This window comes from Pocillopora verrucosa, chromosome 12 (assembly GCF_036669915.1).
Source record: "Pocillopora verrucosa isolate sample1 chromosome 12, ASM3666991v2, whole genome shotgun sequence".
Lineage (NCBI taxonomy): Eukaryota > Metazoa > Cnidaria > Anthozoa > Scleractinia > Pocilloporidae > Pocillopora > Pocillopora verrucosa.
The window spans coordinates 7,236,946-7,248,883 of NC_089323.1; the positions used below are offsets into that span (position 1 = coordinate 7,236,946).

Below are 11,938 nucleotides of genomic sequence, written 5' to 3' on the forward strand. Positions count from 1 at the left end.
ACCCAAAAAGCAGCCTCTTCATATTTCTTCTTATGAGAGTGCATTTCTTTGCCTTTTTGGTGATAATATTCCAGCATTTCCTCAGTCAAACGAATGCCTTCCGATACACCATTCATCCCTTCAGGGTTCATTTGCACCTCTTTCGATTTTTCATCCTTTCCTAACGCGGTCAACCCATTCAGTGATGTGTCTTGATAACTCTTTGCGTTCGAGCGCGAACTCTCCATTGCTACAAGTAGGATGGATGGTTGATATGAAGCTTAGGATTAGAGTGAACGTAGCTACTGATGCAAATTATTGACGAAAATGACGTCAAACGTTAATTCACCATGACATCCGAGATTATCAACATCCCTTCAATCGGATAGGAAAAAACCTTGTGTTTTCATTCTTTACGTCCAAGTTACCGCTGAAGTGGTTCTCTGCTTTCCAGCATAGCAACTGGAATTGGGTCCTCTTAAGCACCAAAACCTGAGACGAAACTGAACCCGTTAAATGTAATTCAAAACACCAGTGGTTTCAATTGAAATTTCAGGAGTGTTTTCATCCATTTTCGTCCAAAGAGGGCTTCGCTGATATGCCATCACACAAGAAAAAGAACATGTTTCTTTCTATATGAACTGAAAGTCGTCAAAAAACTGTTTAAAAAGAACTGCATAGACAGGCTTTTTTTTTTGAGGAAATTAGAACTGCGCTCCATCAATATAACTATCCTAAAAACATATCAACTGAGTTGCTAAATTGACCACTAACGCTGACGTTTCAAGCCTAGGCCCTTAGTCAGAGGAAATAATTCGCCGAAAAACACTCATTGGACGGCCCGAGGTATGACGTCATAAAATTTGCCAGGGGGTTCCCTGTAATTCCCCTTAAGAAGGATTCCAATCAGTTACATTACGTATCGCAGATCTGAAATTTTCTTTGCAAAATATAATGTGAAAAATGATTAAAGGTTAAGTTCTACCTGTTTCAGCAATTTTTCTTTCCCCATTTCTTAAAAGATGTTTTTGATCGATTTTACTCCCTGTGACGAGGTAGCGTAGCCCACGGTGACGTTGCTTCGCTCCGATCATAGATCTTAAAATCGTTCAAAATCAACGGCTCTTTTTTTATTGATTAAAACCTCCTGAGATTCATGTTACATGGCTTATCAGTAATTATTAATGAATAAATATTTACAAGTCAATGGTAAATGAAACATAATTATGATTACGATCGCAATGAAAAACAGCAAAAAAGTAGAGGACAAAAAACAAACAGCCACTCAACAAACGCCAACCAGGAGTGAATTACCAAATAAACTACCTTAGACCGCTTTTCGATTGAGTGTCATAAAACCCAAAGTTATCACAACAGCCAATCATCGATCAGAAGTAAGAAAAGTACCCTAAAGAGCCAATGAGAACTCAAGTCGTAAAAAACCAAAGTTATCACAACAGCCAATCATCGACCAGAAGTAAGAAAAGTACCCTAAAGAGCCAAAGAGAACTCAAGTCGTGATTGGTTCAAGTTTTGCGTCTGTTGAGAGACTAGCGCGAGTTTCTTTGACCAATAACAGAGCGAATTAAAGAAATAACTAAGAAATCCCGGCTTATTTTCGAAACTCAGTTGAAAAGTGCTTTAAACTATAATGATTTTACTAGATCCAAAAATAATGTCATGCTCAAAAAGACGGACTGGATTTAATTTGAATTGATTTCCAACGCCTCTTTCTAATCAACAGTAACGTTAGCGGTAAGGGTTTAGCGCTGTCCTGAGGAAAATTAGATCTAGCTTATTCACTCCTGCGGTGTATGGGGCCTTTTGCCTTTTTTCCTTACAGCTGTTTGCATTTTTTGAAAGACAGCATTATTTCATTTACGATTGTCTGTTCCAGAATGCTAAGCAGTCGATGTCTCCTTAACAAAAATTCCAATTTTAACAATTTGACCTATTGTCAAAGGAGAACTGCTACACCCATATCACAGCGACTTGTACCCATCGAAGACTTATTGTCCAAAAAGAACTACCACGCCCATATCACGGCGACTTGTACCCATCGAAGGCTTATTGTCCAAAGAGAACTACCACACACATATCACAGCGACTTGTACCCATTGAAGACTTATTGTCCAAAGAGAACTGCCACACTCATATCACAGCGACTTGTACCCATCGAAGACTTATTGTCCAAAGAGAACTGCCACACCCTTATCACAGCGACTTCTACCCATCGAAGACTTATTGTCCAAGGAGAACTACCACACTCATATCACAGCGACTTGTACCCATCGAAGACTTATTGTCCAAGGAGAACTACCACACTCATATCACAGCGACTTGTACCCATCGAAGACTTATTGTCCAAGGAGAACTACCACACCCATATCACAGCGACTTGTAGCCATCGAAGACCTGCTGTCTCAGGAGAACTGCTACACCCATCTCACAACGACTTGTATCCATCGAAGGCCCAATCGTCTAAAGAGAACTGCCACACCCATATCACAGCAACTTGTAGCCGTTGGAGATCTATTGAACAGGGAGAACTCATACACCCATCTCACAGCGACTTGTGGCTATGGATAACCTATTGTCCAAGGATAACTGTCACACCCATATCACAGCAACTTGTAGCCATTGAAGACCCCTTGTCCAAGGAGAACTGCTATACCCATCTCACAGCGACTTGTGGCCACGGATGACCCATTGTGCAAAGAGAACTGCCACACCCATATCACAACAAGTTGTAGCCATTAAGGATCCATCTATTGCCCAAGGAGAACTGCTACACCCATATCACAGCGACTGGTAGCCATGGACGTCATTAACGTCCACTCCTGGATGGAAGGGTCATAGCTCTCGCACGAGTCCAAAAGAGACACACCATCATAGCCACCTACAGCAAACAGTTTCCCACAGATAACCGCTGTCCCCACATAGCACCGGTTGGACTTCATATTTGCAACGTTCATCCACTGATCATTACAAGGACTGTAACATTCGACAGATGATAAATGTTGGCTGCCATCATAGCCACCGACAGCATACAGCTGCCCATCAAGGACTACTATCCCAGCACCTAATTAAGAAGGAACCAGTCATTATTTATTATCGCCAGGGGAGGGGGGGGGGGCTGGATGATTTTGGGGGGATCACATGGTTTTCAGGGGGGAACGGAAGGGGGATCGGTCATCGTCTGAGTATAAAGACGGGACCATAGTAATTGACTGCCAATTATTTGCCAGGTCGGGGGAGATCATGAGAAAATCTGACAGCCTGATGGGAGGATCAGGTAAATTTTATAGTGACACAACCAAAATCCTTCTCCCACAATTCCGTTCAGTACCGTACTGGGTAATTTAAAAGTCCCTCGATCCTCGATACTCGATCCTCGATACTCGATCCTCGATCCTCGTTTCCTCGAGAGCTTGGAGACAGGAAAACAAAAAAATTTTCACGCGATTCATTTTTCACACGACCAGAAGCTTCTTACCTTTGCACTAACTGAAAAGATAAACATTACAAATTACAATCCCACTTGTCAGCATGTTAAAGAAATGCACTGTAGAACAGTATGGAGAATATGCACACTGATGTTCAGATGTAAAGGGTAACACATTTCAGCCATACCTGATCTTCTGGTACTCATTGGAGACAAGCCGGTCCATTGTCCTGTTCTGGGATCAAACCTTTCGATGCTGTTTAAAATGCTGTTTCCATCATAACCACCTACACAGTATAGCACACCGTCAAGATTAGCCAGTCCAGCACCCTCTCTGGGCGCTTGCATCTCACTCACCAAAGTCCATCTGTCTATCGTTGGCTCATAGCATTCAACACTAGTATGTCTTGTTGTGCCATCAAATCCCCCAGCCACAAAAATCTTTCCTGAAATTCAAAGCAAAAAGGTTGTCTCCAGCTAACACTACAGTATAAACCTATCTACAACTAATACATATCTCTTACCAACCAAGTGCAAGGGCCGTATTGTAAGTTACGGACCCATGCCCAGTTTTTTCCGCTCAAATTTATGACCCACGCTCCTCCCGCTTGCGGCATAAATCCGAGCGGAAAAAAAACGAGGTTCCGTAACTAAACCGAGAAAACGATGTTGGTAAGTTAGTTACGATATCTCCGAGTCAGAATACAGAGAAGAAAATTCCAATTTTAAATCTGGCGTACAGATTTCTATACACAATTAAATGTTCTTTCGTTTAATAAACGACACAGTAGTTATTCGTTATCCTTTTCTTTGAAACGCGCAGCCGGCCTGAATCGATCCCCCCGCGCATGCCCAACGTGCGACCGCTGTGTTACCGTAGTACAGCCTCCTCATTTTATAAATACGATGAACCCAATTTAATCACTCCTAACAGCTCACTGATACACACTTTTACTCCAGGTTGAGAGAAGCACTGTGATGCTGAAGTGTCTTTCCAAAGAACAGAACAAATTGACACCCACCAGGACCTAAAACAAAACCCTGGTCTGCCCTAAGTCTTTCCACCCTCATCAGTTTGCAAGTTCATCATACTGTTCTCTATACATTTACAAGGAGAATTTGTCTAATAATCAAGCGCCCCTCGAGTTTGCGATCATTTCCTTTATTCTCATGACCTTAATGTTTTATTCAGGGGTGATACCGTTAGGAGAAATTAGATGCTTATCTCTCTTAAGGCATAAAGGGTTGATAGTTTTAGGCTGCCATATTTCTTTGTGATACCAAAGCATCCTGTCACAAATCTGCTAACCTCCTAAAGTTGTCGCTCCTGCTAAACCTCGTCTCTGTAACATAGGAGTCATGGCGGACCACTGGGATGTCGATGAATCAAAGCACTCAACAGTATTGAGACGACTTGAGGCATCGTAGCCACCAATAGCATATAGCCTTCCATTCAGGGCAACAGCACTTAAATACCGTCTTTTTCGTCTCATTGGCTGGAAGACATAAATGCTACGGTCAGCAAGTAACGATGACAAGTATTTTTGTGAGATTAGAAATGTTATATGCTGTTAAGTTAATTCATTAAGTCCCTTTTTTATGTGCTGCTTGTTCTACTTCATGCAAACATGTAGAGAAAAAGGGCACAGTGTGGAGAATATGAAAACAGTCGAACCTGTATTAACCTTCTAATTCCAAGAAGTGATTAACATAGAACTTCTCCCTATAATATCCATACATTATTCCACCAACAGGTATTGAGAAAACTCCAACTTATCAGATAGAAGTTTTTGTCTTGATCTAACACTAAATTCTCTCAACTGATTTACAAGGAAATGTGTAGCAGCTAGAGGGGAGAATTGACAATCAGATCTTGGGAGTTTAAGGGTTAAGCGGTCACCCACCAGGAATGGCTGAATACAGATTGACTGCTACATACATGCACATGTTCCACAGAAGAGGGGTATTTTCAAAACCGATAAAAATTGCCATTATACACCCTTACTGACACTTAATGTACAAAAACTCACTCATAAATACTGCTAACATTAATTGTGGGAGACAAACATGGTTTAATTTTACTTGAAAGATTATTCTTAGCTGTATTTTAGTGGTTTCCACTTAAAGTGACTGTTCAACAAAGGTGAAGGACAATACAAAAAGGCAGGCAGGACTCAGTAAAGGGTAACCATGAATGCTTAATAGAGGTCAAAATTATTTTAATTAAGGGGTAACAATGTCAGGAATTTGGAAACCAACTGCTAAACCCTTTAACTCACATGAACGACCAAAACAGAATTTCTCCTTGCAATTTCAATACAATATCAACCAGATATGTGAAGAGAATAAAGAAAAATGTACATTTGGGGATGATTAGTTGATCCAATATTATATTCTCTGAACTAACATAAAAATTGTATGGTTGACAGTAAGGAGAGTTACAATTTTGATGTGGGAGTTAAAGGGTTGATGCAGGGTGACCGCTTAATGCAGTGCAGCTAAATACAGGTTTGACTGTATCAATTTTTAGGATGTAAAAGGTTACTTAAATGTATCCTTGGCACAAGTGTTTGTAAAGCTACCCTCCAGAACAGGATGTGAATGTTTCCCATGCATTGGCATACAGGCCATGTCTCTTATATGCAGCTAAAACAAAAACAATTTTTGCATGTTTGAAATTTCTTTTATAATGTTTTGATGTGATTCACTATGAGTAACCTGCTGAAGTTTACCTGAACAATGGACCACTGATTTGCTGCAGGATCATACTTCTCAACAACATCAACAGGAGACTGCAAGTTTCCAAAGCCTCCCAGTACATACATCACTTCTGACAGGCCAATACGTGACTTGGTTCTGTCATTCTGCATTGCTTGACGACACTCAGGCCTCAAGTGGTATTTTTTAGCTTCATCTACCAAATCTCTACAGTCAAGGTTTTGTCTTATCAATTGCTGTAAAGTCAACCATGGACATAATACTGCAGTTAATGACAATATTGAATATTAACTAATATTAATAATAATCATAAAAAGAATAAAGACGGCTATTGAGTTGTCATTAGAAAATAAACTAGATGTTTGATCCGAACTGAGTACTGAGGCTGCTGAATTGAATTATACTTGTATAGGAGGCATAGTGTCCTATAAAGCAACATGCCCTTCTAGGGAAGGGTTAGTGGGCATGTTCCCCTGCCCCTGAAAAATTTGAAATTTGCAACTCTCTGAGACATGAACTTTAGCATTCTGGGATATATTTGTGATGAATAACTTTTTTTAAGCCAGCCATTGATGTTAGAATCAGTTAAAAAATACTAATTTTCTGTCTTTCATCACAATTTTCAAGGTAGCTAGCGCAAAATAGTCTGACAACTAATGGTTTCTGCTATAGACTGATTTAAATGACAACTTAGAATAAAAAATGATCATGACACATTTAGTAAAAGTACTTGCCTCGCCATCAACAACATCTGTCAAGTATCGTGGAGTGAGAAGAGGTAAACGAACAAACTTCAACATTTTAGGCAACATTGCCTTCCTCTTCACTTCATTTTGTTTGATCCAGGAAATGAGTGCCTCAAAAACTGCCTCCTCAGATGGCACCTGTCAATTTTACATCAATAAACAAGGTTCAAATTGAAGTACATATCTGGTACATGTCATACACCTCTACCGAAAAGCTTAAAATGCACAGATTGTGTTAATTTGCCAAGTTGAACATTTTTACAATAATCATGGTAAAAGTAAGAGAGTTCTTGGCAAAACTCTCAGTCTGGAAATTGTTTCAAGCTTGGAGGAAGGCTTGATCTTTTAACAATGTATAGTATTAATAAATAAATGGTAAAATTGTAGTAAATATATGACCAAAATCTTGAAAAATTGACGATTTTTTCTAGTTGATTCATAGGATTAAGCTGGCAGGGGTTTGAGTCACACAGAGTCCAGTTAGTACTAACAATACAAATAACTTACAGTTAAATTGTCACATTTAATGAGTGACACCAGATCCTCATTGTCAAGTTGCAAGAACTCCTCACTATCCACAAGCTCAACAAAGTGTTTCAGGATGTATTTTTCAGCAGCTTTTCTTAGCTCTTCACATCCATGGGTCTCTGCAAATGCCTTGATACCTAAACAATTAGAGGGATCCAACTGCTCTTCTAGAAAATCACAACAAGCTTTTTGCACACCTGTAAAAGAAAGTGAATTTAATTCCATTAGCACCCATCCAATTTGACATAAATAGTTGCACATATTCAGAAGGAGGGGGAAGAGGAGGGGGGTTTGATAGGATGACAAAAATCCTCTAATCTGCTCTTAAGTGCATGGCCTAATCTATCAATCTGACAGTCACTGATATCTCTATCTCTATGTCTATAACATCTTAATCCCTAAGATTGATGGGCATCTAATTTCTTCCAACAGTATCATCCCTGAATCAAACATGGAGGTCATGAGAATAAAGGAAATGATTGCAAACTCAAGACACTCTTGATTGTTGCACAAATTCTCCTTGTTAGGACCCAATGGAATGTGTACAGGACAGTAAGGAGAACTGGCAAACTGATATTGTGTTAAATATGGATCACTTGCCTACCTTATACAGTTTTTAGATTGCACCAGAATATTTTGGTCTCTACTTGTGTTGGAAGAATTACACGTAGCATTAACCCTTTAACCCCTAAGAGTGACAAACACCTAATTTCTCCTTACAATATCACCCCCAAATCACACATAAAGGTCACAACAAAAAAGGAAATGATCAGTAATGATAGAAACGCTAGATTGTTAAACAAATTCTCCTTGTCAGCCCCTTAGGAAATGTATTGAGAACAGTATGGAGAATATGTTTACTGCTGTTAGGGCGTAAAGAGTTAAGCACGTAGAGACTAAGTAGCTGAGCCATCAGGAAAGTTTCTAATTTTTCATAACTTTCTCTATGAACCAGATAATGTAAATGAAAGTGATCCTCGCAGTAATGTGCACTACTTAGGCAGTAATGAAAAATGAGGCATGAAAAAAAAATCAGGCCTGTATGGGATTTGAACCCATGACCTCTGCGATACCAGTGAGAGGTCATGCGTTCAAATCCCGTACAGGCCTGAATTTTTTTCAGGCCTTATTTTCACTACTGCCTAAGTAGTGCACATTACTGCGAGGATTACTTTCATTCACGTCTTTATCCGCAGTTCAAATATGTGACTTTCATATATTCTTAAACGAACCAGATAATGATACTATAACAGATACATTTAACTTAGCAGAGCTAACAAACAATGAAAAATACCATCAAAAAATCCAACTTCTAAAAAGAAAGAATACAGAATCCTTGCCACAATTTTCATTCCAAGAAACATGTTCATGAACAGGGAATTTTTTGTTAAATCTGGGAATTCTTATCACTTTTCTGCTTCATATTGTATTGATCTGGTAAGGAGAAAGTATGTCTTGGTCACTGCTGGGAATGAAAGGGTTAAACAACTGTTAAACAAACCTGTCAACTGTAGAAGACATGCAGCAGGAAGCAGGGCTTGTACATTCTCAACGCTGACTTGAATTGTCTCAGTATATACAAAGTCCAGAATAAATTCCATAGTGTCTGAGTCTAGACCATGAAGTTCAACCACAGACTTGTGACTTTCCTCCATGTTGCCAGTAAACATGGCACAGAAATAATCACTACAAGCACTCAGGATTACACGGTGGGCGAAAAACTCTTTTTCTCCAACTTTTAAAGTGATATCACACAGCTTCCTTTCCTTCCGTAGTCTGTTGATAGACTTCAACAGGTGATCTGAGTGTCCACATCTTAAATATTTTAACTGGTTTTCATGATCTTCTGCTAAATCAGCCATCACCGTTATGCTGCCTTCAATAGCTGTTGATCACCAAAAACATCAAACATGAAATGACAAAACAGTAAAACAAATGGTGAAGGTAGTGATTCATTAGTGTCTGTAAATGTAACTTCTCAAAAGTGAGCACCTCCTTAGCTCTTCAACTTTAACTCCCAAGATCTGATTGTTACATGGATTAATTCTCCCCCCCCCATGGAGTTGCTAAACATTTTCTTGTAAATGAGAGGTATGTTGCCATCACCTACTGGTTAGATCAAGATAAAAATGTTTTTCTGATAAGTTTTAATATTCTCATTACCTGCTTACTGTGTGTCGCATGGTTATCATAAAGAAGAAGTTACATGGTAGTCACTTTTGGGAAATACAACTAAAAGGTTAAAGAGAGAAACCATAGGCTGGAATTCAATTGGGTTTTATCAGTGCCTGCAGACTGATTTTTCTCAATCTAGTTGACCTGAGTAGTTACAGAAAGTTTGAAATATGAAATGTTACATACAGAAGATCACTCAGTACCGCTCATGATTAGAAATACGTCAACCAAAATACTACAAAAATGCACATAAATTTGAAAGAAAGTGCGTATAAATGTAACTTTCAGACATGTATTCACATCTAAATGGCGCAAATATGCGCATAAGGATAATTATACGCATCTGCATATCTCATTAGTATGTACGGGCTAACTTAGCTGTTTTCAATAAATATGTAAATTTTCAGATGTCAGCTCGTTGCTTTTTTCAGACCCAAAATTCCTTCTTTTACACAACAATGTTACAGTGACACAAATGAACTTATAATATTGAACAACAAAGACACATCAGTTGCGCATGTATACCGAATATACGCGTATATTTTTTCTATTCATCGATGAACTCGATCAGATCCTGAGCTTAACGTTCGGATCTCTGGAATCTTATCTCCAACAAACCAAACCTTAACAATACCTTTTCAGCTTTCCTCTTCCACAATAATTCACGAGGTTAAATGAGTAAAATAACTGCCTTGTTGTTATACAATAATTAAAGATAAGTGGAAGGTATAGATACGCAACACTAACATCGAATGTTTACCATCCCCACGTCACATTTGCAGTTTCTCAGCGGCTTTACACAATATGTAAATAAGTAGGTGGTGTAGCAGTCATATAGTGAGTTGTAGACTCATGGCATAGAGCCTTCGAAATTATAGAAAATAGCCGGAAATATTTCCCGATTTCCTTTATCAGTGAAATAGAGGCTGGGATGTCTAAGCTGATGGGTAAACGAGAATTAAAAATGGTCGCTCAAGTACGTGCCTCAGGCGACGTCTCTTGCCGAAATTTCCACATTCACAGATAAATAGCACTCTAAAGTCTATGATAAAATGGAAATCGGCGACAAAAGAATGAAGTTTGTAATTGAGATAATAAACAACTCGAGCTGGAAAAACAAACTTTAAAGAGCACGATCTTTATAGATTGCAACAAATGTATAAGGTGAGAAACTTTCAAGCAAATTAATGACTGCCATTCATTTAGTTAGTTGATAACCGTGACCAGCTGTCGACGTCACGCTATTTCTAAGTCTTCTGAGCCAAAATAAACCGATCGCGTTCAAGAAATGACTTATCAAGAAATTGAAACAACCTATATAATCCAAGCTATTATATGTCGATGAGGAACTACTAAGCGATCCTAAGGATCGGAAATTTATAAACCTTATGTATAACGCTCAGTTTACGCTCGGCTTCCTTTACAGGTTAAAGGAGATCTACGGAAAGAAACAGAAAGGTATACGGGTTCAAACAAAAACAATCCCTACCATAATAGTTGCTACAGTCATAGGTTTTTTAATTTCCGTAACTTTCCCTGATAAACGTGAATTTGTTTGACCGATTAAATAAACAATTTCACGAGCGAATCCTGCAAATGACTTCGACCCTCCCCCTCACAGCCACTAGTTCCACCCATAAATTAAAACTTTCAGGAAGGCACGTACAGTGTACATGAATTAATAATTCCTCGAGGCAACGTGGAAAAAGATTTCATTTTCTTGAAAACCTAACATAAGCATTTTTTTACCAATCCGATATCTTTCATTTCCATGAAATGCACTGAAGAAAAGGAAAATGTAGGATTTCATTCAAAAACCATCTCCAACTTGCATTACCAACGGAAAAGATACGGTGGTCAGCAATCTGTCAACTGTTCTCACAAGCAATGTACATAAGCAACATCAAAAATGAAAGTGTGAACATCTTTCATCATGAAAACGGCCAAGACAGGATAAAAAACTTTATATTTATTTGATATTTCACTTTTGCCGGACTTTTTCCCAAAGATATAACTTTTCCCCGACTCAAAATTAAATTTCCAGACTTTTTTTTCAGGTCTTCTGAGTGATCCATTTTCCCTAAATTTTCCTGAGCTGTGTAGCCATGCCTAGTTATCGTGACAGAGACGAAACACTATTTCTTTTTTAAATAGCCTCTGGTTAACCACAAAAACAAAGCTGTGGCTAAATGCCCAGTTGCCGGGTACGGTCTCAAATAGACTAAATATGCCCGGCAGTCAGAAATTTTTACAGAATTTCCATTGGAAGGTTCCTCGTAATTTCTTAAGAATGTCAGATGTTTATTTAAAATTGTCGAGCGACTCCAAAAATTTATTTTTTTTCGTG

General features: G+C 38.7%; 1 protein-coding gene across 2 annotated transcripts; it reads right to left on the reverse strand.

The window, feature by feature from the left end:
* Positions 1-1,094: 1,094 nt before the first annotated feature.
* LOC131790103 (kelch-like protein 12) lies at positions 1,095-11,206 on the reverse strand. 2 transcript variants are annotated; one of them, XM_059107284.2, is made up of 8 exons: positions 11,081-11,206; positions 8,918-9,301; positions 7,396-7,613; positions 6,877-7,026; positions 6,157-6,378; positions 4,734-4,920; positions 3,613-3,870; positions 1,095-3,061 (listed from the first exon to the last, which is right to left on the reverse strand). In XM_059107284.2, the coding sequence occupies exons 2-8, from the start codon at positions 9,276-9,278 to the stop codon at positions 2,748-2,750; spliced, it is 1,710 nt and encodes a 569-aa protein (XP_058963267.2). In that variant the 5' UTR covers positions 9,279-9,301; positions 11,081-11,206; the 3' UTR covers positions 1,095-2,747. The 2 variants fall into 2 exon arrangements, with proteins under 2 accessions (XP_058963267.2, XP_058963266.2); XM_059107283.2 differs by lacking the exon at positions 11,081-11,206 and adding an exon at positions 10,226-10,497.
* Positions 11,207-11,938: the final 732 nt, after the last annotated feature.

What these genes read in the sequence shown, in the direction of transcription:
- LOC131790103 (XM_059107284.2), bottom strand. Translation starts at nt 9,278, where the DNA reads ATGGCTGATTTAGCAGAAGATCATGAAAACCAGTTAAAATATTTAAGA. An exon ending in CAGATGTTGTTGATGGCGAG is followed by an intron (nt 6,379 to 6,876) that starts GCAAGTACTTTT and finishes TTGACTTTACAG; the next exon opens with CAATTGATAAGACAAAACCT. An exon ending in AATGAGTACCAGAAGATCAG is followed by an intron (nt 3,062 to 3,612) that starts GTATGGCTGAAA and finishes CTTCTTAATTAG; the next exon opens with GTGCTGGGATAGTAGTCCTT.